Here is a 25983-nt window from a genome sequence, read left to right as displayed (position 1 = left end):
TAATAACTGGCCAGAAAACTTCAAAGTGATGAAAAGATAAATGTGGTTCACAGGTTGAAGCAGAGGATAACTACAGTTCCCAAAATTTTCTCCAGTCTGAGTCAACAGCTAAATATTGCATGACATGTCAGGATCCCTGTAGCCAGTTCCCAGAAAGATCATTTTAAATGCCAAGAGAATGACCACAAAGTAAATGTTTCCTGATTGTTGGACCACATCAAGTCTCACAGGGAACGTGGCCACATCAGCTACACTCTTGTTGATTACATAAAGTGACACTAACCCATATTTCAGGACCTTTGATCTCAACTTACGATAAGTTACTGAATCCCATTTTATTGGTGGGGTTCTTCTAATCACTAACTGTAGCAAAGAGAGAGAAAACATTAAACGTGGCAAAGAGGGAAGTTACTTCTCTTTGTGTCCACACCATCCGCATTGGAGTCTCCTTGAGATTTCTCTTCAGCTGCAATGCAAGGTGCCCCACACCTCAAGAAACAGCCCCTCTGCAGCGCAGCTCTCAGCCTGGAGTTGCTAAGAAGCAGAATGATGGGGTGAACTGCCATGCACAGATAAATCACTGTATGCCACACCCAGAACCCAAGAGCCCAAGATGGAATTATCCCTGCAGCACTGAGCACCAGGGACAGGAAATAGGAGATGAAGAGGATGGCGAAAGAGATGAGAGTCAGCAGAGCCTTGATGTGTGCCTGGGTGCGGGGCTCCCGAAATCCTGAGATAGTCAAGAGGGATTTCTTCATGTGTCTTCCCAGAGATGTGATGAGCAAAGTCATGCATATAAAAAAGACAGCAGTAGGGACTGTCCAAGTCACCATTTTTAAGGGAAAGAGGTAGAATTTCTCACATGAGCTCCTTATGCTCTCCCTGGTGACATTCAGTAGACTGCTTCTTAAATAGTTCTGATATATTCTCTGGTTGCCTATGAAAAATAAGATGGTGTTGAAGCTGGAGAGCCCCACGGAACTGAATAGCATCCATGGTACCCACCCAGATAACTTGCGCTTTAGCCAGAGGAAGATGGGGTGGGTGAAGGTTGCAATTTTCACACAGTAGAACACACTTAGCCAGGTGGAGAACCATAAGGTGGCAGCATTCAGGAAGTCCCACTGGAAGGCTAGAAACTGCAGCACAGGGCTATACAGGAAGGCCGTTGGATGCAGGAAAATGTAAATGTTCCTACACAGCAGCACCCACTGCAGACAGAAGCGAGAGGCCACTAGGCTGATCAATAACTTATCACAAGGCAATAATGTTCTCCGTAGCAACCACTCCATGCCCAGCACTGCAGTGATGAAGCCGTTGCCAAGCACTGCCACCAGGAAAAAAAATAATAAAAAGATAGCACAGACCACGGCTTTCTTATAAATCATCAGAGGGTCTGGAACTGTGTGATCTCCGCTCATCTCTCCTCTCCTGAAGGATCCCAAGGCTTCAAGGACTGCTTTTGTTGGGTTGCTCTGCAAGTCCTGTATGTGTTTGTACTTCCAGCTGCACCAGTGCAGAGGCTAGGCCTGAGCAGAGGACACATGCTGTCTGAAAAGGGCGAGAAGCTTTCTCCTTCTCAGAACAGATGCAAATACCGTCAAGGCTCTGTTTCCAAAACCCCCATGTCTGCCTGTAAATTTGCCTGCTCTTCGGCCTTTTCTCTGCCCATGTCAACATCTGCGTGGATAATGTATCAGGCCTTGGCATTTAGTGTCCCTTACAGGGAGGTTACGCTTCCCTGAGGTGATACCTGAGATATGACCACACACCCGCTGGCAGCCCGGTGCTGATATCTACAGTGCATGCTCCCTACTGAGGGTCAGAGGTCACATCCTCGGCTGGGGGTGATAGTTATGTTCCAGGCATTGTTCCAGCACTCTCCATAGTACTTAGATCTTACCTGTGAACAGGTGCTATGACATACTCTTTTAACAGAGAAAAAAACTGGGCCAAGCCACTGCAGAGAGAAATTAAATCAAGTCACGGTGGCAATCATCATATATAGAATAGAAGACACAATTATATATAATCAGGCAGACAACATTTTTTCAAATTAAAAAAATATTTAATAAATAGTAACTTTTAAAGAATGGCATTTCACAGGGGAACCCTCACTAGGATAGCTATAAAATCAGTGGGATGTGGCAGAAAGAATCCTGGACTAGATGTCATGACAAGCTTTAGTCCAAGCTCCCCTGACTGTGAGTTATGGGGCATGGCACTTCTTAGCCCCACCATGCCTCCTTTTGTTCATCAACAAAATGTGTAAAAGTATCGTGTGTTCTAATTCACAGGATTATCTTAGAATATCAGTTTTTTAGACTGAAAGAAGACGTTAAAGATAATCTTACAGAAGAAAGAAATGAAGTCCCAAGTTATAAATTAAGACTCCCACCAGCAGTCACAGTTATATAGAGGAAAGACCAAGACCCACACTGACTCCAGGCCCGGGGGATCTCTCCATAGTTAGCAATACATCCTATACCCCCATCATCTTTGCCTTAGCTGAAGACTTTAATTCTTATCACTATCACAAACTAGGAATCTTCAGGTAGTCATTTAACCTCTCTGAACCCCTCTTTCTTCATCTATGAAAAAAAGATAACAAATAAGTATAATAAAAAATACATGAGAGGGCGGTGCCTGTGGCTCAGTGAGTAGGGCGCCGGCCCCATATGCCAAGGGTGGTGGGTTCAAACCAGCCCCGGCCAAACTGCAACCAAAAAATAGCCGGGCGTTGTGGCGGGCGCCTGTAGTCCCAGCTACTCGGGAGGCTGAGGCAAGAGAATCGCTTAAGCCCAACAGTTAGAGGTTGCTGTGAGCCGTGTGAGGCCACGGCACTCTACCGAGGGCGGTACAGTGAGACTCTGTCTCTACAAAAAAAAAAAAAAAAAATACATGAGAGCACTTCAGACATTAATCTCTGCATGTGGGAGGAGGAAGGAGGGAAAGAGAAAAAGAGAGGAAGGGGGGATTGGTAAGTTCTTACCTATGGACACATTGTGAGGATACACTACACACCACCAGGATGAAGGGCTCAGTTGCTTCAACTACAACTTGAACTTTACCTTAAAAACACAAACTTTGCAACCTAATCATTTGTACCTTCCTATTAATCTGAATTAAAAATAAATAAAAAAGAATGAAAGAAAATATTTATAAACTATGCAATTTCCATATGACTAACCTATTTTAAAATTAAAACATGTTAGGTTTTAAAGGTTCATATTTTCAGTTATAATACATTGTATTAGAAATTGCTTGTATTTTTCCCTTTCCAAGACTTCTTAATGGTATTGTGTGATCTCATTACCAAGAATAGGATCTTATTGTGCTAATGTTTCTCCTATGCTTGAGAAGAATGAATATCATCTATCCTTGGGACATTGGTTCAGTATATATTCACAAGAAATCTGTAATTTTTTAAGCTTATTAATTTTCATATTTTTTAAATTACAGATAAATTGTGTTTATGGTGTGCAACCTGATGTTTTAACTTGTATATATCATAGAATGGCTAAATCAAGCTAATTAACATAAGTTAATATACTATGTATTAATTCTCGTAATTATCACTCTTGTGAGAACACATAATTTCTTATAATATTTTAAGAATACAAATTTGTTTTGTTTTTTTTTTTTGCAACAGAGCCTTAAGCTGTCACCCTGGGTAGAGTGCTGTGGCATCATAGCTCACAGCAACCTCCAACTTCTGGGCTTAAGTGAGCTTAAGTGATTCTCTTGCCTCAGCCTTCCAAGTAGCTGGGACTACAGACGCCCACCCCAGCACAGCACCTGGCTATTTTTTGGTTGCAGCTGTCATTGTTGTTTGGCAGGCCCGGGCTGGATTTGAACCCGCCATCTCAGGTGTATGTGGCTGGCACCTTAGCCACTTGAGCCACAGGTATTGTTTTTGACTATCTTCCATTCCATCCCATCCTGTGGAGTGACAAGTAGTCCAAGGAGAATTCAAGAGAGCACCAGGGATGCAACCCAAGTCCAGGACACCAAATATTGGCCCATCCACATTAACCAGGGAAGGGTAGAGTAAGGAAAGAGTAAATTCTCCACAGGAATAAGCTTCAAAGCGTTGGAAAAAAAAAAAATCAGCAATCAACACACAAGTGTGTATAAGTAGGTAAATTGCCACAGGGAGACAGAAGCAGAAATTGTTCTGAGTTGAATACTGAAGTCTCAGAATCAGGTAACCTGAGGGAGGGAGTTTTTAATAGTTCGCTCAGCTCTCACCACAACCTACCAATTCCATGCACAGGACCGACACAAAGAGGAAAGAGGAAGCAGAAAACTCGGCATATCTTCCCAATTTCAGTCCACATCCAGGTGGAATTGTTTCTGCAACACAGAGGCCAATTATAGTACACACCATGCTCCTGCATAAAGGAAAGAAGGTGAATTAAGGCAACTCATTCACTCTGCCTTTCTGTGAAGATGCAAATTTCCAGGGGATAGAGTTCTCAACTTCTCTCTTTCTGGGCCTTGTTCCTCTGGCTGACATAGTCTGTTTCAAATAGAACTTGGAAAAATGGGGCAAACTGTCCAAACTTTGACTGGAATTTTGCCAGCCACAAACTTCCCCAGTAGGGAAAATTCACATGTTTTCCCTCCATTTTCTACACCTTCAATATCTCACAAGATGAGAAAGATGTGCATTTAACCTTCAATTCATTTAACAATAATTTATCAAGCATAACCCTTATGTCATTATAACCCTATGAAAGCACTGGGGCTATAGCAATGAACTGAATATCCACCCTCAAAGTGCTTTCAAACACTAATCATAAACCACTAACATTTATTGAGCTTATACTTTATGCAGATTAAGTTAATTCAAAAGGATGAATAATCATTTGTATCATAATATGCAATGTGTTTTATGATGATTCTTTTGTTGCTTGTGCTTTTTCTTTGTTTCATTTTACTTTCTCATATGAAGATTTATCTTCCTGGGTAGAAGCCAACTCTGAGAATTTTTAAAAATTTTTCATAGCTAGTCTTTATAAATGTAATTATGAGAATGATAAGAGAAGAATCTCAAGTAGATTCTCTATATCAGTAGTTCTCAACCTTCCTAATGTCATGGCCCTTTAATACAGTTCCTGTGGGTTGCAACCCACAGGTTGAGAACTGCTGCTCTATATGGAGAATCTTCAACTCAGTACTTCTCAGAGGATTAATAAACACTCCCAGGCAGTGTTCTAAATTTTATGTATTATCTTATTCTCATCCCCCAAATTCTCTGAATACTGCAGCAGCAGCAGTAGCAGCCCTATCATTGTGGTGAAATAAATACACTATCTGTATGTTGGCGGTAAGAAGACAAGACATCAGTAAAGAAGGAGAAAATGTGGTTGTGTCCAGAATAAGTTTGGCTTCAGCAGAGGCTCCACGTGGAATGGTGGCGTATTAGGCTGAAAAGTTAGGTTGGAGAGAGATCACAGAAAGTTTTGAATCTTAGAATAAGATACTGGATTTTTGTCTTTAATCAAAATGGAACCACCAAGTGTTTGGAGGCTCTTACCAGCTAGAGTTTAGGAGAGGAGATTGAGAACATCAACCAGTTAAGAACTCCTGAGATAAACCCACTAGACTTGGCAAACTAAAAAGGCTGCAAAAACATGGCAAAACATGAGAAGCAGCTCCATCCCCTACCCACCCAAGACTTCAGTAAAGTTCTGGAGCTTGGTCCAAAGGAAAGGCAGTCTTCTAGGTGCCTTCACAGTTGAGTAGAAGGGATATAAGAGACAGACACCCTGATGCTCCTGCCCTCACTGCCTCCACCCAATTCTCTGGTGGCTTGAGGTCCAAGGCTCAGTTCTCACACTTTATTATTGTACTGCCTGTAGAAAGTCATTAGCTCACTCATGTAGCTTCAAAAAAAAAGGAAAAAAAAGTTTTAATTTTTTTAAAAATTAAAAGAAAAAGGGCGGTGCCTTTTTCTTTTCCCTACCCCTCTTTTCCCACAGGCAGTGCCTGTGGCTCAAGGAGTAGGGCACCAGTCCCATATACTGGAGGTGGTAGTTCAGGTCCGGCCCCGGCCAAAAACTGCCAAAAAAAACCACTCCTTGTGATTGATGATGAGACTAATACACACACATACTCTCTGGGCATGGTCATACACCCCTGGACTTTAGAGGGTCTGTAAGTTAGTTTAAAGTCTAGCTATAGTTTGAGCTTCCCACAGGTTCCTCTATCTTGCCTTACCTTCTCTCTTTCTGGGTAAATCTGTGTGTTCTTCACCAGAAACTTGATACTGTCCTCTTTTAAAGCCATAACTGTCTTCCTCCAAGAGAAAAAACTCCTCACCCTGTTGTCTCATCTCTGTTGCCCTCTCTTGTCTTGCCATAGCTTGGCCTCCAGCTATCATTGTAACATAATGTTTAGGGGCCTCAGTGTCCCAGGATGGTTGGCCAATTTACCATAAGTGCAGTTATTTATTTGAGTAATCTCTGTAATCTCTGTTCTATCCTGCTTTTTATTACTCCTATTTTGACTAGTTCAAACATGAATCTCTCTTGACCACGTCTAGTATTTTTCCCAATCTTTTCTAGTCTAATGGTCTCCAGACTTTCTTATAGTAAACTTTGTCAGTAAAATATATATATATATATATATATATATATATATATGTATATATGTGTGTGTGTGTATATATATATCCAGCAAATAAACAGCCTACAGTATATGAGAAGATATTTGCATGGAATGCATCTGACAAAGGGCTGATAACCATTATCTACAAAGAACTCAAGCAAATCAAACAACCCATTAATTACAGAGACATAGACACTTGGAATCGAATTGAAAACCAAGAAATGAAACTAACATTTTACAACCACCTAATCTTTGATAAACCAAACAAGAACATACCTTGGGGGAAAGACTCCCTATTCAATAAATGGTGTTGGGAGAACTGGATGTCTACCTGTAAAAGACTGAAACTGGACCCACACCTTTCCCCACTCACAAAAATTGATTCAAGATGGATAAAGGACTTAAACTTAAGGCATGAAACAATAAAAATCCTCCAAGAAAGCATAGGAAAAACACTGGAAGATATTGGCCTGGGGAAAGACTTCATGAAGAAGACTGCCATGGCAATTGCAACAACAACAAAAATAAACAAATGGGACTTCATGAAACTGAAAAGCTTCTGTACAGCTAAGGAGACAATAACCAAAGCAAAGAGACAACCTACACAATGGGAAAGGATATTTGCATATTTTCAATCAGACAAAAGCTTGATAACCAGGATCTACAGAGAACTCAAATTAATCCACATGAAAAAAGCCAACAATTCCTTATATCAATGGGCAAGAGACATGAATAGAACTTTCTCTAAAGACGACAGACGAATGGCTAACAAACACATGAAAAAATGTTCATCATCTCTATATATTAGAGAAATGCAAATCAAAACAACCCTGAGATATCATCTAACCCCAGTGAGAATGGCTCACATCATAAAATCTCAAAACTGCAGATGCTGGCATGGATGTGGAGAGAAGGGAACACTTTTACACTGCTGGTGGGACTGCAAACTAGTACAACCTTTCTGAAAGGAAGTATGGAGAAACCTCAAAGCACTCAAGCTAGACCTCCCATTTGATCCTGCAATCCCATTACTGGGCATCTACCCAGAAGGAAAGAAATCCTTTTATCATAGGGACACTTGTACTAGACTGTTTATTGCAGCTCAATTTACAATCGCCAAAATGTGGAAACAGCCTAAATGCCCACCAACCCAGGAATGAATTAACAAGCTGTGGTATATGTATACCATGGAATACTATTCAGCCATTAAAAAAAATGGAGACTTTACATCCTTTGTATTAACCTGGATGGACGTGGAAGACATTATTCTTAGTAAAGCATCACAAGAATGGAGAAGCATGAATCCTATGTACTCAATTTTGATATGAGGACAATTAATGACAATTACGGTTATGGGGGGGGAACAGAAAGAGGGAAGGAGGGAGGTGGGTGGGGCCTTGGTGTGTGTCACACTTTATGGGGGCAAGACATGATTGCAAGAGGGACTTTACCTAACAATTGCAATCAGTGTAACCTGGCTTATTGTACCCTCAATGAATCCCCAACAATAAAAAAAAAAAAATTGGGCAAGAGACATGAACAGAAATTTTTCTTATGAAGACAGACTAATGGACAACAAACACATAAAAAAGTGCTCATCATCTCTAATCATTAGGGAAATGCAAATCAAAACCACATTGAGATACCACCTGACCCCAGTGAGAATGGCCCACATCAAAAAGTCACAAAACAACAGATGCTGGTGTGGATGTGGAAAGGAACACTAATACACTGTTGATGAGACTGCAAATTAGTAATCTATGGAAAGTAGTATGGAGACTCCTCAAACAAGTAAAAGTAGACCTATTATTTGATCCAGAAATCCCACTGCTAGGTATTTACCCCAAAGGAAAAAAACATTTTATGATAAAGACACCTTCATTCAAATGTTTTTAGCAGCACAATTCACAATTGCAAAGATGTAGAATCAACCCAAGTGCCCATCAATACATAACTGGATTAATAAAACGTGATATATGTATATCACGGAATATTACTCAGCCATAAAAAAGATGGAGGTCTGGGTCTTTTGTGACATCCTGGATAGATTTGGAGAACTTTCTCCTAAGTGAAGTAGCACAGGAATGAAAAAATAAACACCACATGTACCCAATACCAAACTGGAACTAGTTGCTCAACACCTATAAGTTCATACAGAAGCAAAACACAGTGAAATTAAGTGTGATTAATTTTCCCACAAAAAGAGGGAGGAGTACATTCCCACCCAGGAGGTATACTGCACAGGTATATTGCACATTGTCTAGGACAAGAGCATACCTATAACTCTGATTTTATCCACATAAAAGCAAACTGTGTGACCAAATGGTATGTATTCTCATAACAAAATGAAATTGGAAAAAACAAGTGACCATGCATCCTACCTGCTATGGACTAAATATTTGCATCTTCCCAAAACATTAAAATTCTAATCCCCAGTGTGATGGGGGGAGGTAATAAGGTCATGAAAGTGGAGTTTTCATGAATAAAAAGAAGAAACACAAGATAGATGATCTCTCTTCACCAACAAGAAGGGGTCTGTCTACAGCCTGACAGAGGATTCTCACCAGAAACCAGCCATGTTGGTACCCTCAGCTTCAGGCTCCTGAACTGTGAGAAATAAACATCTGTTGTTAAATCACCCAATCTATAACATTCTATTATAACATCCAAAGATAACCAAGGCTTTACCATATGCAAATTTACTTTATTTAGGTGTGTGTTCTTTACAAATACATTATGTACATTATAAAATGCACAAAAAAATAGGAATTAAAAGGAGGTTATAAAAAAAAAAGGAAACTGAAGTTGCCACATTTTTCTTCCCACACCTAGTGGGCCATCTTGCATAAGCCCTGGGATGTAAACACCCCAATTTGGATATTACTACTCAAAGCAAGCGGCAGGCAGAATCCTCCTCCTGGGTGAAAGAGCAGGAAGAGGAGGATTATCAAAATTAGGAAGTGTAGAGAATTTCTTTTGTTTTCCATCTGTCCTCTCTTGGCCAAAACCTAAAAGCATTTCCACATCAGACGGGTCCTTTTCCTTCCACACACCGTGAACACATGAAATTGTGAGACCTGTTATGGCACAAAACTCGTGTGTGTTCCCAGCCTCCTGTGGAATCAAGCCGAAAGAGGTCCCGGGTAGGATTAGTCTAAAGTAGGACCCGAAAGAGAGAATGACAACGATAGGCAGATTAAGGAAAGAGGGAAGATGCAGGGGACCAAAAGGCAAGGCAAAAGAGAAAGGTGCGGAAGAGGCTGACAGTGGAGGGACTGAGCTAAGAGCAGAGCCACAGTCACAAGGAGTGTGGTGCTGGACCATCTATGCCACTACTAACAAACAAACTTCAGTTTATTCACAGAGACAACTGACGACAGTGACAGGTCCCCATGAATGAAGTAAAGACCAAAAGGATGCTTGGAGAATATGGTAGGGGTGCTTACACAGAGATCCAAAGGGGTCTATGAAGAAATGAGGCCTGCCTGCAGCTAAGGTCGTGATGATTTGGGACTCAGACTAGGGACTAGCAGCAGCAAAGGACACAGTAGAAACACAGAGGGATAGACAAAGACTTAGTGGGAAGGAATGCAAAAAATGAGGAGAAAGACAGTACCCAAATCTTGTGCATTCTTGCCACTCATGGGATCATTCATCCCAGCAGTGGCTGTGAGCACTGAAAACTGGAACCTGGAACCATCGTTTGTCCTGGGCCTTCCAAAGCCTTGTGAGTTTGCAGCACCTAAGTCCGAAGTCTCATCTGTAAGGCCTTTCTCAGCTTGGGGCTGTTGAGCACCAGGATGGTGGAATGAAGAGAGATGCCTGCATACATCGCCACTTCCCAGCCCCTGTCCCAGTAATTAGTGAAGGTTTCAATTTTCACAAAAGAAATGTTCAAAGACAGGAAATATGTGACATAGAAGATGAGGAAGAAGGCAAGTGACTTCAGAGCCACCGTGTGGGCCTGGGTGCTGGGTTCACGGGGGCTAAGACCACGGACCCGCATCCGCCTCAAGTGCCGGCACAGTGAGAACATGAGCAGGATGGTGGAAGTCAGGAACAGGAGGAATGGAACGGACAATATAATCTTTTCATGAGGCATAAAATACCTGTTCCCGAACGTCTCTATTTTGTAAGTTAGGGTGCTATTCCCACAGGAATTCAGCGAGGCAATCATCTGAGCCACCATTAGATTTCCAACAATTGAGGAGATGAGGGGGAGGCAGCAGATGATCAGGGAACCCAGTATCAGCCTGGGCACTGACTGAGAAACCTTCCACTTCAGCCAGAAGAAGGTGGGGTGGGAGAAGGATGAGATCTTCACACAGTAGAAGACAGCAAGCCAGGCAGTAAGCCAGAAACTGAGAACATTGAAAAAGTCCCAGATGATGTTAAGGAATAAGTAACATTTGCAACAAAAATTAATCCTGCCCAGAAGTCCATTCAGCATGGCTACCCCATGCAGGCCAAACCGGGAGGTAGCAATGCCAGCCACAATCATGTCACCTGCAGGCAGCTTCTGGCCCCGTATCCACTCCCTACCCAGCACAGTGACTATGAAGCCATTCTGCAGCATTGCAGCCAACGACTCCAGGCAAAAGATGACCAGAAAGATGGCCGTGAAGGAGAAGGGCATCTTCTCAATGGAGGTTCTCCTAAGACTTGGCTCCTAGTCCAGAAGGCTGGGACACCGCCACGTGGAAAATCACTCAGTTGAGACCAGAGACCCCCAAACCCCTCTCCCTTGATTCATGCAAAAGCCCAGGGACCAGCAAACACCCTACTCCCCCAGAGTCCCTGCAAAGATGATTTCTGCGATCTCCCTTAGCATGCAAATCGCTGCCAACTCAGTGACACCCTGTTCTATTTGCATAAGCTGTATTTGCCTATGCTTTATCAGAGCATCTGCAGGGAAATGATAACAGAACAAGGGCTCTGGGGGTGACTGAAAAAACTCACATTTTGCACATTATTTCTTAGCTGTACTACTTCTTTCCCAAATTTTCCTCAAAACCTGCTGTTACTCATATTTGTCTCCCTGAACCACAAACTTTTCCTGATCCTTCATGTCCCAGGATATATTTCATTCAGCAGCCTCTGTATTCTGCACTAAGTCCAGCCTCTTGAAAGAGTGGAATAGGAAATCAATCATACACATGAAGCCTGAAAACATCAAGAAAGACTCCCTAACCACTGACATCTCACACTGTGTACTGCAGCCAAACCTCCATACTGGACTTCATTGAGTCTCCAGCTAAAATATGAATTTCTCTGATGCGTTAACATCAAATTTGGGGGAGGGCATGTTTGCTTCGTTTTTTTTTTTTTAGACAGTGTCTCACTTTGTTGCCCTGGTAGAGTGCCATGGCATCATAGCTCATAGCAACCTCAGACTCTTGGACTCAATCAATTATCTTGCCTGAGCCTCCCAAGTAGCTGGGACTACAGGAGCCAGCCACAACACCCAGCTATTTTTAGAGATGGGGTCTCACTCTAGCTCCAGCTGATCTTGAACTCCCGAGCTCAGGCAATCCATCCACCTTGGCCTCCCAGAGTGTTGGGATTACAGGTGGGAGTCACTGAGCCCGGACTAACATCAAATTTGTTATCCATCGACACCTTAGGTTCAGTGTATTTGACAAACCAAAATTAACCAGTTCTGAAGAAGGTTCTTAGGAAATGAGGGATTACATAAGTCCCAAGGAGAAAAAAAAATTTGATTTTAAACCCCTGGGCAGCATTGATTTTTGTTGCAAATGTCGCTTATTTTTTAACATCATCTGGGACTTTTTCAATGTTCTCAGTTTCTGGCTTACTGCCTGGCTTGCTGTCTTCTACTGTGTGAAGATCTCATCCTTCTTCCACCCCACCTTCTTCTGGCTGAAGTGGAAGGTTTCTCAGTCAGTGTCCAGGCTGATACTGGGCTCCCTGATCATCTGCGGCCTCTCTGTCATCTCCTCAATTGTTGGAAATCTAATGGTAGTTCAGATGATGGCCTTGCTGAATTCCTGTGGAAATAGCACCCTAACTTACAAAATAGAGACGTTTGGGAACAGCTATTTTATGCCTCATGAAAAGATTATATTGTCCGCTCCATTCCTCCTGTTCCTGATGTCCACCATCCTGCTCATGTTCTCCCTGTGCTGGCACTTGGGGTGGATGCAGGACCATGGTCTCGACCCCCGTGACCCCAGCACCCAGGCCCACATTGTGGCTCTGAAGTCACTTGCCTTCTTCCTCATCTTCTATGTCATGTATTTCCTGTCCTTGAACATTTCTTTTGTGAAAATTGAAACCTTCACTAATTACTGGGACAGGAGCTGGGAAGTGGTGATGTATGCAGACATCTCTCTGCACTCCACCATCCTGGTGCTCAACAGCTCCAAGCTGAGAAAGGCCTTGCAAATGAAGCTTTGGACTTACATGCTGCAGGCTCAGAAGGATTTTGAAGGCCCAGGACAAAAAGGGTGGTTCCACGCTCCAGTTTTCAGTGGTGGTGTGACAAGAGCAGCTCAAGACACAGCTAGCCCACAGGGAAGGAGCCCCATCCTGTGACAATACGTAGGACCTTTAGAACACCTTGCTATTCATAAAGTGATTTTACAGACCACATCTTGCCTCCACCACCAACCCACGTGAAGTGACATTGGTTCAGATTAGCCACCCCATGCTCAAGGGGCTCTGAGGAAAGGTCCTGTGAAAATAAAGAATGTCTAAGAACATAAAAAAAGGAAAAACAAAAGGTGAACATGAAGAGAGAGGAAGAAGGTAGAAGATAGAGGAATGTTTGGAACAACAGGGAAGGGAATCCCTCTGTGTTTGTCTAACATCCTGCAGTCAGGGTCCTCCCCCAAGACGAAACACAAAAAACAGCCTTGCTGCCCTCCCTCTCTGTGGTTTCATTCAAGATTCTGTGGGTTAGAATTCTATATGAGAAAGATTAAAGAGAAATAAAAATAAGGACAAACATCTATAGAGGAGACTTGGGAAAAAAAAATAGAGAAGTTCAGCTAACCCTCAAATATACCATTCGCCTGAAGAGCATTTTGTTCTCAGTAAACTCTCCAAAGATTATCAAACTACAGATAATCCAGTGTGATCAACTGTTTTGCAACACATAGCATCAGTGTCTTCATTCAATTCTTTACATGTTTTCCTTTGGTTTCTTCTTGAAGACACCAGTGATGAGAGGCTTCTGCATGTTTCACAACCTTTTGGCTCTTCTCAAAATCCTCTGGCAAGAGCCCAGCATCATGATGTCATCAAGAAGCAAGTCGAGGCCATGGTGCACACGCCCTGTTGTGGCCACATGTGACTAAGTAGGCATTGTGTGTTCACAAGTTCCCTTCATGTTCCTTGCACAGTAACCAAAGCATGCATTTTGCCAGAACCTGTCTTCCCTGGGACTTTTCCTTTTCAACAGTTGACAGCACTTCAGAGTTAATGTTTTCTTCTATTTAGATACTCTTCTATAAGAAGTCTAAGAAAGTACATTTTCCCCCAAACATACATTTATCCATCTTTTAACAACACTTCATTAGATATATTTTAGAGAGGTCCTGTGTCACATTCATCATCTGCATCCAACAGAGGCCACAAGCAGGATAATGATTTTAGTTGTTTTCAAGAGTTCTTCAATTATGAAATAGCAATCAAAATGCTAGGTGCTTCTCATAAGAGTTTGGTTCATGTTTCTCTTTTCTAAAGGTTTCTCATGCCTATGAATAAAACTGATGAATTCTCTTCTGTAGTATGATTAGCAATATTGTGTTTTAGCATGATGCCTGAGTCCTCTGTGCAATGTTACTAATGTTCAGCAGAAGGCTGGATTACAAGTGGAAGATTCTGGAAGGAGCTTCTTGTATTTTCTTCACTTTAGTCCACTACCCTAGTAAAGTGGCTTTTGATTTCTGTTGTTTAATCTGGGTTTTTGTTTTGATTTTCTTATTGCATTCAAGAATGTATTGGTTTATCTAGAGACCCATAAATATATTTTATTTGACAGAGTTTGTCACTCTTGGTACCCACTCCCCACTGGACTTTTCAGTGACCTGCGGTGCTAAAATACTTCCAGATACTTCCATGAATTCATCAGGTAACTAATGGCATGTGCCAGGGAAAGGTAGAGAAGGAATGAAATAATGTTCTTTGGCTACACTGCACATACATGTTAAGCTAAACCATGTACAAATTCAATCATGACTTCCTCATAGAATAAGCTCTAAATGTTTTTTTCTGGCCCTACAGACCTCCTCACACTTTTACATTTAGGTAAGAAATTTATGATAAACAATAGCTCTGATACAAATCCAGTATTAAAAAAATTTAGCTTTGCAAAAGTAAATTTAGGAATTCCAGAATTCCAATATCTCCACATTATCAAAATGTGAAAGCACAGTTAAACGTTTAACATTTAGGTAAATCTACACACTTCCCTTCAAATAAAAAATAGCATTTTAATCTTAGTTTTACAATTATAAGGTTAGCCCACAAGGAAGTTGAGTTAAATTTTATTCTAACAACAACAAAAAAAAAATTTAGAATAGTTCTTTCTCCTAGTCTTACTCCATTTGAGCAATTAGAAACAACATAATTAATCAATAAAGGATTAAATCAATGCTCTTTTTCTGATACCATAAGCTTCCCTCAATGTCTGCCATCTACAAGAGGGATAAGCTATTTCCAACAACTTCTCAATCAGTGGTTTATAAACCATGCATTCCAGGGATTTCTTGTAGTAGGGAAAGGAAAGTGTAGGAGAAAAACTGAGAAAATAGCACTACAAAACCTCACCCCCTCTTCAAATACAGCACTTCTGCTTATGTCTAGTCTATATACAGAGCCTCTACATGAGAATGCAGTTAAAAATAGGTCTCCAGTGCAAGAAACAAGTTAGCAACTTCTGTCTCAGATCAAAAGTTCATGGGAGAGATAAGGACAGATAACATCAATGCATCTTCTTTCACTCTCTTCCCAAAACTCTTCTAAATTAACTGTAAAATAATTTTTAAATTATCTTTAAGGCATCAGTCCATAATAACAGAGAAGACAAGAAAACAAAAAACATTTAGGAAGCTACAAAGTAAATGGAAGAGTAAAATAAGACAAAGCAGCTCTGAGAAAACTGAGTCCTACCTAAGGAGAAGGAGAAGTCAAGAATAAACCTGTCTTTCACTCAGGATTTTCAGTACCAGGTGTCTCCAGAGAAAAATGAGCTAAAAGTCAGTTTAAGATTCAGATTCCTAGATCACCTTCCCCTTTTGTATACAACCATCATTCCTCCACCCTAGGAAACAACTGAGGTATATTCCCCACAATGGATGTGTATCAAACAGTTGAGACAAGGAAAACAGGCAAATTAGATGAACAAATGATTTTCTTTTAAGTGTCTTTTAGAACTCTGGCACCAAAGTCTTCACCATCTAGGCAGGAGATGAATATAGTCTTTTTCAAGAATCTAAGCATTCTAAAAGGAAACACTACAAACAGTGATATTAGGCCTGCATTGTGGCTCATGCCTATAACCCTAGCATTCTGAGAGGACAAGGCAGGTGGATCGCCTGTGCTCAGGAGTTCAAGACCAGTCTGAGCAAGAGTGAGACCACATCTCTACTTAAAATGGAAAAACTAACTGAGTGTAGCACTGTACGCCTGTAGTACCAGCTGCTCAGGAGGCTGAGGAAGGAGAATTGCTCAAGCCCCGAAGTTTGAGGTTGCTGTGAGCAATGATGCCATGGTACCAGTGACAGAGTAAGACTCTGGATCAAAAACAAAACAAAACAGTGATATCGGAAGTTCTTTAAGTAATTGGTCCAGACAATCACTCTACAGTGAAGCCCATGGTTAACAAGTCCCATTATGACTTTAGAATTTCTAATCAGTTCTTCAATCTCTTTCTCAACAGGAGACAACAAGAATCTGGAGACATCTGAGAATAGCAGCTAACATGATCATACCAAAACAAAATAGCTACTTGGAGGGAAAAACAATTCAAGGAGAAGCAGCTTTTCTTGAAATAATATCAATATTCTCAAAGTTAAGAGAATATAATAAAAAAGTAAACTAACAGGATTCTGTTAAAAAGTTACATTCAAAATCTTTAAAAGAGCTCTTGAGAACTAAAAACATGATATCTAAGATTAGAAACTCAATGGAAGAGCTGGAAGATAAAAATCTATGAAATATCTTAGAAAATAGAGACAAAGAAAAAAACCTAAGTAAAAAACAAAAGATGCCAGTCTGGGATATTCAATATCCAGATAATAGCTAGATTTTCACAGTGGTAGTATCAATATCCAGATAATAGGAGTTCTAGTATGACAGAAGTAATAAATGGAGTGAAAAAACCATCAACAAAATAATTAAAGAAAAGTTCCCAGAACCAGAGGACATGAGTTTTCCTTTTAAAAAGGCTCACCTAGTTTCTGGTCCATATCATAAATAGAATACTGAGCATGAAGAAAAGATCCTACAAGCTTTTAGAGAGGTAAAAAGTGGAGGGGATGGCACTAAATTTGAAACATTAGGAATTGTAATGATTTTAGACTTTTTGAAAGTAATTTTGGAAGCTAGAAGGCAATGGATAAATGCCTTCAATATGCTGAATAGAAATTATTTCTAACCTAGAATTCCCTATCTGGATGGTCAAGTGCAAAGGCAAAATAAAGACTTTTCAGGAAAGCAAAGTATCAAAAAATAAGGTTAATTTTTTATGTTCTATGTCCTCTTTTTCTGGGAGCCACTGGAGAATACTCCCCTCCACAACTAAAGAGAACGCTGTAATAAAGGAAGACATGGAGGGAGAAGGGGAAAGATGGCCAACTGGAAGCAGCCTCCAATAGAAGCTCTGTCCAGAGGGAATGTCCAGAAAGTACCCAATTAAGCTGAAGACTAGGAGCCGAGCCAAGAGAGAAGTGAGATAACTGCAGGCCACCTCTGCTGAGGCAAGCTGCGACTCCAAGAAATCAATCTTCAGCTAAGATTTCACCAGAGTCACTGATCCACCAGGGTCAGACAAGAACCAGCTGAATACAAGACAAAGCCACCTAACCCCAGCATACCAAGCAGGTTTCCTCATCCTCAGACTGTAACACTGTACAGGTCCTTTGCAAAGCTAAAGGGGGAAAAGCTGCAGTCATCAGTCCCAGATCCTTAACAAAGGGCCAGTTAACCACAACTCCAGGAAACCCCAATCCAATTTCACCTTACCTGACCACCTAGCCTACAGTGAAAAACAATCACGAGGCAGAATCAGTGGAAAAAACTCTGGCAACATGAATAATCAGAGTAGATCAACTCCCCCCAAGAAACAATAAAGCAGACACAGCACAAGATCCCATTCACAAACAAATGGCTGAGATGTCAGAAATCGAGTTCAGAGTTTGGACAGCAAATAAGGTCAAAAGAATGGAGGAAATAATGGAATTAGAATTCAAAGCTGAAATTCAATAGATGTCTCAAGAATTCAACAAATTTAAAGACAAAATGACCAAAGATTTTGACACATTGAAGAAAGATTTTGCAGCCCTCAAAGATCTAAAAAATACAGTAGAATCCCTCAGTAACAGAATTAAGCAGGCAGAAGAAAGGATCTCTGACATTGAAGACAAAGCTTTTGAATGCTCCCAAATGTTCAAAGAGGAAAAAAGTGGAGAACAAAAATGGATCATTCTCTCAGAGAACTCTGGGATAATTTGAAGAGATCTAATATTCACCTTATAGGAATATCTGAAAGTGATGAGGTTGCTGTGAAGGATACAGATGCTTTGCTTCATGAAATAATTAAAGAGAATTTTCCAGACATGCCAAGAGATTCTGAAATTCAGATAGCAGACAGTTTTAGAACACCGACATGACTCAACCCAAATAAAAATTCTCATAGACACATTATAATTAACTTCGCTAAAGTTAATATGAAGGAGAAAATTCTTTAAGCTGTAAGATGTAAGAAAATCATTACATACAAGGGGAAGAACATTAGAATGACTGCAGATCTCTCTGCTGAAACCTTTCAAGCCAGAAGAGGGTGGACGTTGACCTTTAATCTCCTGAAACAAAATAACTTTCAACCCAGGATCCTGTATCCAGCTAAACTGAGTTTCATCTATGATGGAGAAATTAAATACTTTAATGACATTCACATGTTGAAGAAATTTGCCATAACTAAACCAGCTCTTCAGGATATTCTCAGACCTATCCTCCATAATGAACAACACAATCCTCCACCACCAAAGTAAACTCACTCAGAAATATTTGATCAAATTCCAACTTCCATAATGGTGAAAGGGTTAAAAATGTCCTGGATTTTCAAAAAATTCGATACCCAAAACTCTATCTGGCTTATCATTACTCTGCATTAATGTGAATAGCATAAATTGCCCTCTAAAGAGACACAGGTTGGCTGACTGCATACAAAAACTTAGGCCAGACATCTATTGCATTCAAGAATCTCACCTTACCTTAAAAGATAAACATAGACTCAGGGTAAAGGGATGGTCAACTATAATTCAGGCAAATGGAAATCAGAAAAAAGCAGGTGTTGCAATTTTATTCGCAGATAAAATAGGCTTTAAACCAATTAAAGTAAGAAAAGATAATGATGGTCACTTCTTATTTGTTAAGGGCAACACTCAACATGATGAGTTTTCAATTATCAACATTTATGCACCCAACCAGAAAGTGCCTCAATTTATACGAGAAACTCTAACTGACACAAGCAACTTGATTTCCCCCAGCACCATAATTGTTTGAGACTTTAACACTCCTCTGGCAGTGTTGAATAGGTCCTCAAAAAAGAAGCTAAGCAAAGAAATTTTAGAACTAAACTCAACCATTCAACATTTACATCCAATAGACATCTATAGAACATTTCATCCTAATAAAACTGAATACACATTCTTCTCATCAGCCCATGGATCATCCTCCAAAATTGATCACATCTTAGGTCACAAGTCTAAACTCAGAAAATTTAAAAGAATAAAAATCATTCCTTGTATCTTCTCAAACCATCACGGAATAAAAGTTGAACTCAGTAACAACAGGAATCTCCACATGGATACAAAAACATGGAAACTAAATAACCTCATGCTGAACGATAGCTGGGTCATAGATGAGATTAAGAAGGAAATTACCATATTTTTGGAACAAAACAATAATGAATAAACAAACTATCAAAACCTCTGAGATACTGCAAAGGCAGTCCTAAGAGGAAAATTTATACCGCTGCAAGCCTTCCTCAAGAGAACGGAAAGAGAGGAAGTCAATAACTTAATAGGACATTACAAACAATTGGAAAAGAAAAAAAATTCCAACCCTAAACCCAGCAGAAGGAAAGAAATAACTAAAATTAGAGCAGAACTAAATGAAATTGAAAACAAAAGAATCATACAACAGATCAACCAATCAAAGAGTTGTTTTTTTGAAAAGGTCAATAAAATAGATAAACCATTGGCTAACCTAACCAGAAGTAGGTGACTAAAATCCCTAATTTCATCAATCAAAAATGATAAAGGCCAAATAACAACAGACTCCTCAGAAACTCAAAAAATCTTTAATGAATACTATATAAAACTCTACTCTCAGAAGTATGAAAATCTGAAGGAAATAGATCAATACCTGGAAACATGCCACCCTCCTAGACTTAGCCAGAAAGAAGCGGAAATGTTGAACAAGCCTATAACAAGCTCTGAAATAGCATCGACTATACAAAATCTCCCCAAAAAGAAAATCCCAGGACCAGATGGCTTTACATCAGAATTCCACCAAACCTTTAAAGAGGAACTAGTACCTATATTACCTAATCTTTTTCAAAACATAGAAAAAGAAGAAATACTTCCCAACACTTTCTATGAAGCAAATATCACCCTGATACCCAAACCAGGAAAAGACCCAACAGGAAAAGAAAATTATAGACCAATATCTCTAATGAATATTGATGCAAAAATATTCAATAAGATCCTAGCAAACAGAATCCAACAACACATCAAATTATACACCACAACCAGGTGGGTTTCATTCCAGGGTTCCAAGGATGGTTCAATATACATAAATCCATAAATATACTACATCACATAAACAAATTAAAAAACAATGACCATATGATTTTCTCTCTCAATTGATGCAGAAAAAGCTTTTGACAATATCCAGCATTCTTTCTTGATCAGAACACTTAAGAAAATAGATATAGAAGGAACATTTCTTAAAGTGATAGAGGCCATCTACAGCAAACCCACAGCCAATATCATAATGAATGGAGTAAAATGAAATCATTCCCACTCAGATCAGGAACCAGGCAAGGATGCCCACTGTCTCCACCGCTTTTTAACATTGTAATGGAAGTCTTAGCCACCACAATCAGGCAAGAGAAGATAATCAAGGGGATCCAAATAGGACCAGAGGAGATCAAACTGTCACTCTTCACAGACGATATGATTACATATATGAAAAATCCCAGGGAATCAACTACAAAACTCCTAGAAGTGATCAAGGAATATAGTAATGTCTCAGGATACAAAATTAACACTCATAAATCTGTAGCCTTTATATACACCAATAATAGTCAAGGGAAAAAACAATCAAGGACTCTATTCCCTTTACAATAGTCCAAAATAAGATGAAATATCTGGAAGTATATTTAACTAAGGATGTGAAAGATCTCTATAAAAAGAACTATGAAACTCTGAGAAAAGAAATAACTGAAGATGTTAAATGGAAAAATATACCATGCTCATGGCTGGGAAGAATCAACATTGTTAAACTGTCTATACTACCCAAAGCAATGTATAATTTTAATGTAATCTCTATTAAAACACCACTATCATTCTTTAAAGATCTTGAAAAAAATAATACTTCATTTTATATGGAATCAGAAAAAACTCAAATAGCCAAGACATTACTCAGAAATAAAAACAAATCGGGAGGAATCACACTTCCAGACTTCAGACTATACTATAAATCTATAGTGATCAAAACAGCAGGGTACTGGCACAAAAATAGACAGGTAAATGTATGGAACAGAATTGAAGACCAAGAGGTGAACCCAGACAACACTTATCATCATTTGATTTTTGATAAGCCTATTAAAAATATAAATTGGGGGAAAGATTCCTTATTCAATAAATGGTGCTGGATGAATTGGCTGGCAACTTGTAGAAGACTGAAACTGGACCCACACCTTTCTCCTCTAATAAAAATTGACTCTTACTAGTTAAAGGACTTAAACTTAAGACATGAAACTAAAATATTCTTAAAGAAAGTGAAGGGGAAACACTTGAAAAAATTGGCCTAGGAGAATACTTCATGAGGAAGACACTCGGGCAATTGAAGCAACATCAAAAATACATTATTGGGATCTGATCAAATTAAAAAGCTTCTGCCCTGCCAAGAACACACTAAGTAAAGCAAATAGACAGCCTTCAGAATGGGAGAGGATTTTTGCAAGTTATACTGCTGACAAAGGTCTAATAACCAGAATCCACAGAGAACTCAAACTTATTACTAAGCAAAAAACAAGTGATCCCATTTCATTGTGGGCCAGAGACATGAACAGAAGCTTCTCTGAAGAAGACAGGCGCATGGCTTACAAACACATGAAAAAATGCTCATTATCTTTAATCATCAGAGAAATGCAAACCAAAACTACTCTGACATACCATCTAACTCCTGTAAGATGGAGTTAGATGGTATCACAAAATCCCAAAACAACAGATGTTGGCGTGGATGTGGAGAAAGGGGAACACTTCTGCACCGCTGGTGAGAGTGCAAGCTAGTACGTTCCTTTTGGAAGGAAGTGCATGAGCCTTCCACCCTACAATCCAGGAGGCCCAAGACTCCATTCTAACCTTCCTGTTACATGTCTGGGATCTACTAATGCTTATTAGGGCCTTGATCTGGAAAGGATAGTGGCAGCCTAATTTGGTTCAGTCCTATCTTGACAGCTGTGAAGTAATTGTACTGACTATGTGGTTATTAAGGCCCCAAATCTGGGTGAAGCATTAGGCCTTTCTTGCAATTATAATGTGGTGCCGCTTCTCAAATGGCAAATCTCTGGACTGGACTATACACTTCCCATAGGCGTTACAATCAATGGAAGGCTCCATCTGGACTAGGGTGGGCTCCAAGTCAAAACATGGGGTTCAGAAAGAAGCAGGAATCCAGTGTGCAGTGTGAAGAAAGAAGCAGGCCAGTCAATGTGACTGACAAATGATATGGGTATCAATGTGCCACAGGCTAAGCTCAGAGAGGTCCAGGAATGCTGGCCCCAGAGAAGTCCCTCCAGCATCCAGGATAGCTATTGCACAGATATGGTTACTGTCCCAAGAAGCTGCTCCTGTAGAAAGTCATTTTATAGTTCAGGCCAGGAACACTGGGTGACAACCATGAGAGCCTGGACATAGCTTTCCCCCCAGTGATTTTTTTCAAAAGTTTTATTAGAGCGGCACCTGTGCCTCAGTGGGTAGGGTGCCAGCCCCATATACCGAGGATGGTGGGTTTAAACCCAGCCCCAGTCAAACTGCAACAAAAAATAGCCAGGCATTGTGGCAGGTGCCAGTAGTCCCAGCTACTCAGGAGGCTGAGGCAAGAGATGCCTAAGCCCAAGAGCTGGAGGTTGCTATGAGCTGTAATGCCTACTCTACCAAGGGCGACAAAGTGAGACTCTGTCCCTAAAAATAAAAAAAAATAATAATAAATAAATAAATAAATAATTTTATTTTAATGCTTTAAAATTATATAATGAATACTTGCATACATTTTATTGCGCACATTCAGACATTACAAATAAAGCATAAATCTACATTGACTACTAGTCCTAATTACATCTTTTTCGTATCAGTTCGTTTTTGAATGAACTGATTGCCCTGCCTGAGTCTCCTTTTGAACTTTCATGCTTTTCTCCCATGTGTTTTTTTTTCTCTGTGCGTATATAATCACACATAGTATAGTTTTGTGTATATATATTATTATATAATTGATATCAACTGTACATTCTTTGCATATTTTTCTGAGACAATTTTCTTCACTCAACTATCTTAGAGCTTTATCCATATCTGTACATATAGATATAGCTAATCTTTTCAACTGTGGCAGAATATTCCATAGTATAATGTATATAATATTTTATCTAATTAAAGAGAGTGTGTCCACATCAATGCCCCCTTTTAAAAAGGTATTGGAGAATGACCTTTATCCTACTCTAAAATGGAATTCATAAATCGTATTAATTTACCTAAAATTATTTTTTAAATCAACATAATATACTAACTTAATGTAAGACTATAAAGAAAAGCAATTCATAATAAAATAACATGCATTTTGATATATAATGTTTCCCATATGATAGATAAACGATACAGGTAGCAGGTAAAATAATGAAAGAGACATATGCTCACTACTATATGGAGACAAAGTAGTGTTTTGGATCCAGATTCAACAGAAAACAGATTTAAGTGTATTTTGTTGCTAATATAGTTACTTTTTTTTTTTTTTTTGAAGTTTTTGGCTGGGACCAGGTTTGAACCCACCATCTCCAGTATATGGGGCTGATGCCCTACTCCTTTGAGCCACAGGCACCTCCCCTTTAAATAGCATAGGTGAACCCCTTTAAATAGCATAGGTGAACTTCCTGGTGGTAACTGTCTCTGTGTTATAGTGTTCCACCCAGAGATATGCTAACTATGAGCTGCCATCATACCTGGACATGAATGGAGTTAATACCCACATCCCTGACACCCACAACCACTGCCTAGATAACCTTAGCCAGCTTCCACTGCCACCAGGATGGGGACACTCAGACAGGGAAATCTTCTGTAACACCTTTACTATTCTGTAACTACCTAAACTTCTAAAAGATGGGAGGAACAACCCACAACTCTACATGAAGATCAGCCAGCAACAGCTTGGACTGTAATGATCACAAGGTAAAGGGACAACATAGCTGCATTATAGACTTTTAGTGCATCTGCTCCTCTTCTGCTGGGTCAGTCTTCTAGAGTAGGTCACAAAAGCACCATCTGGGGAAACTCTTCTTTTTCTCAATAAGTTGGAGTGATCACAGCAAAAGAGACAAGGTGAGCAAAAAATCTATCTGCCCTAAACTGAAAGAAGAGGTTTCAGATGAGAAGAAACCAAACAACAACAACAACAATAAACCTCTGGCAACATGAAAAAACAAGCTAGTTCAACAACCCCCAAAGAACACAACAGATTTATAGCAATTAACCCCAACCAAGAGGAAATTGTTAACATATCAGAAGTGGAATTCAGAATGTGGATTGCAAATAAGATTAATGAGATTTAAGAGAAAGTTGAAAACGAACACAAATCAGGAAAACAAATAGTTTAGAACAGTAACAAGAAAAATGACACTAAAGAGCTAGATAACATAAGAAATGATATAATAGAGATTAAATAAATGAAAGATTCAGTTAGGGAATTTCAAAATGCAATAGACTGCTTCAAAAGCTGGCTAAACCAAACAGAAGAAAAAATCTCAGAGCTTGAAGACAAGGCTTTTGAACTGACCCAGTCAGCCAAACATGCAAAAAAAAAAAAAAAGACTAAAGAAGAATGAACAATCATTCAGAGAAATATGGTACTGCATGAAGCAAGCTAATATATGAATTAAGGTATCCCTGAGGGAGAAGAAGAAAAATAAAAAATCATGGAAAACCTATTCAAGGGGATGATTGAGGAAAATTTCCCTGGTATTACCAGAGATTCAGATATCCAGATAAAATATAGATATCAAATACCAGGAAGATTCATAGCAAATAAGCCATCTCTAAAACACATAGTTATCAACCTGGATGAAGTCAAAAGGAAGGAGAAAATCCTACAGTTTCAAGATGATAGCAACAACTAACCAAAAAAGGAAAATCTATCAGGCTAACAGCAGATTACTTAGCAGAGATTTTATAAGCTAGAAAGCATGGGGCCCCATTTTTCGTCTTCTTAAACAGAACTGCTAGCTAAGAATTTTATATCCTGAAAAACTAAGTTTCATAAATGATGGAGAAATGAACACTTTTCAGAAAAGCAAACATAAGATAATTTGTTACTATTAGACCTGCTCTACAATAAATATCCAAAAGTGCATTTGGATACACTTTGTACACATGGAACAGCATAATCGATACCTATCCAGGAATGGATTAACAAGTTGTGGTATGTGTACACCATGGAATACTATTCAGCCATTAAAAAAATGGAGACTTTACAGCCTTTGTATCAACCTGGATGGAAGTGGAACACATTATTCTTAGTAAAGCATCACAAGAATGGAGAAGCATGAATTCTATGTACTCAATTTTGATATGAGGACAATTAAGGACATGGTGGGGGTGGGGGAAGGGGAGAGCAGAAAAAGAA

General features: G+C 39.6%; 1 protein-coding gene across 1 annotated transcript; it reads right to left on the bottom strand.

The window, feature by feature from the left end:
* Positions 1–386: 386 nt before the first annotated feature.
* TAS2R60 (taste 2 receptor member 60) lies at positions 387–1424 on the bottom strand. The gene has a single exon (XM_053608739.1). It carries the CDS (start codon positions 1422–1424, stop codon positions 387–389), a length of 1038 nt encoding a protein of 345 aa, XP_053464714.1.
* Positions 1425–25983: the final 24559 nt, after the last annotated feature.

Source organism: Nycticebus coucang, chromosome 11 (assembly GCF_027406575.1).
Source record: "Nycticebus coucang isolate mNycCou1 chromosome 11, mNycCou1.pri, whole genome shotgun sequence".
Taxonomy (NCBI): Eukaryota; Metazoa; Chordata; class Mammalia; order Primates; family Lorisidae; genus Nycticebus; species Nycticebus coucang.
Note: the sequence above shows the minus strand (reverse complement) of the source record. Positions and strands in the feature narration are given on the sequence as shown.

Bases quoted from the DNA above. Each gene is read 5' to 3' on its own strand.
- TAS2R60 (XM_053608739.1), bottom strand. From the start codon at position 1,424: ATGAGCGGAGATCACACAGTTCCAGACCCTCTGATGATTTATAAGAAA.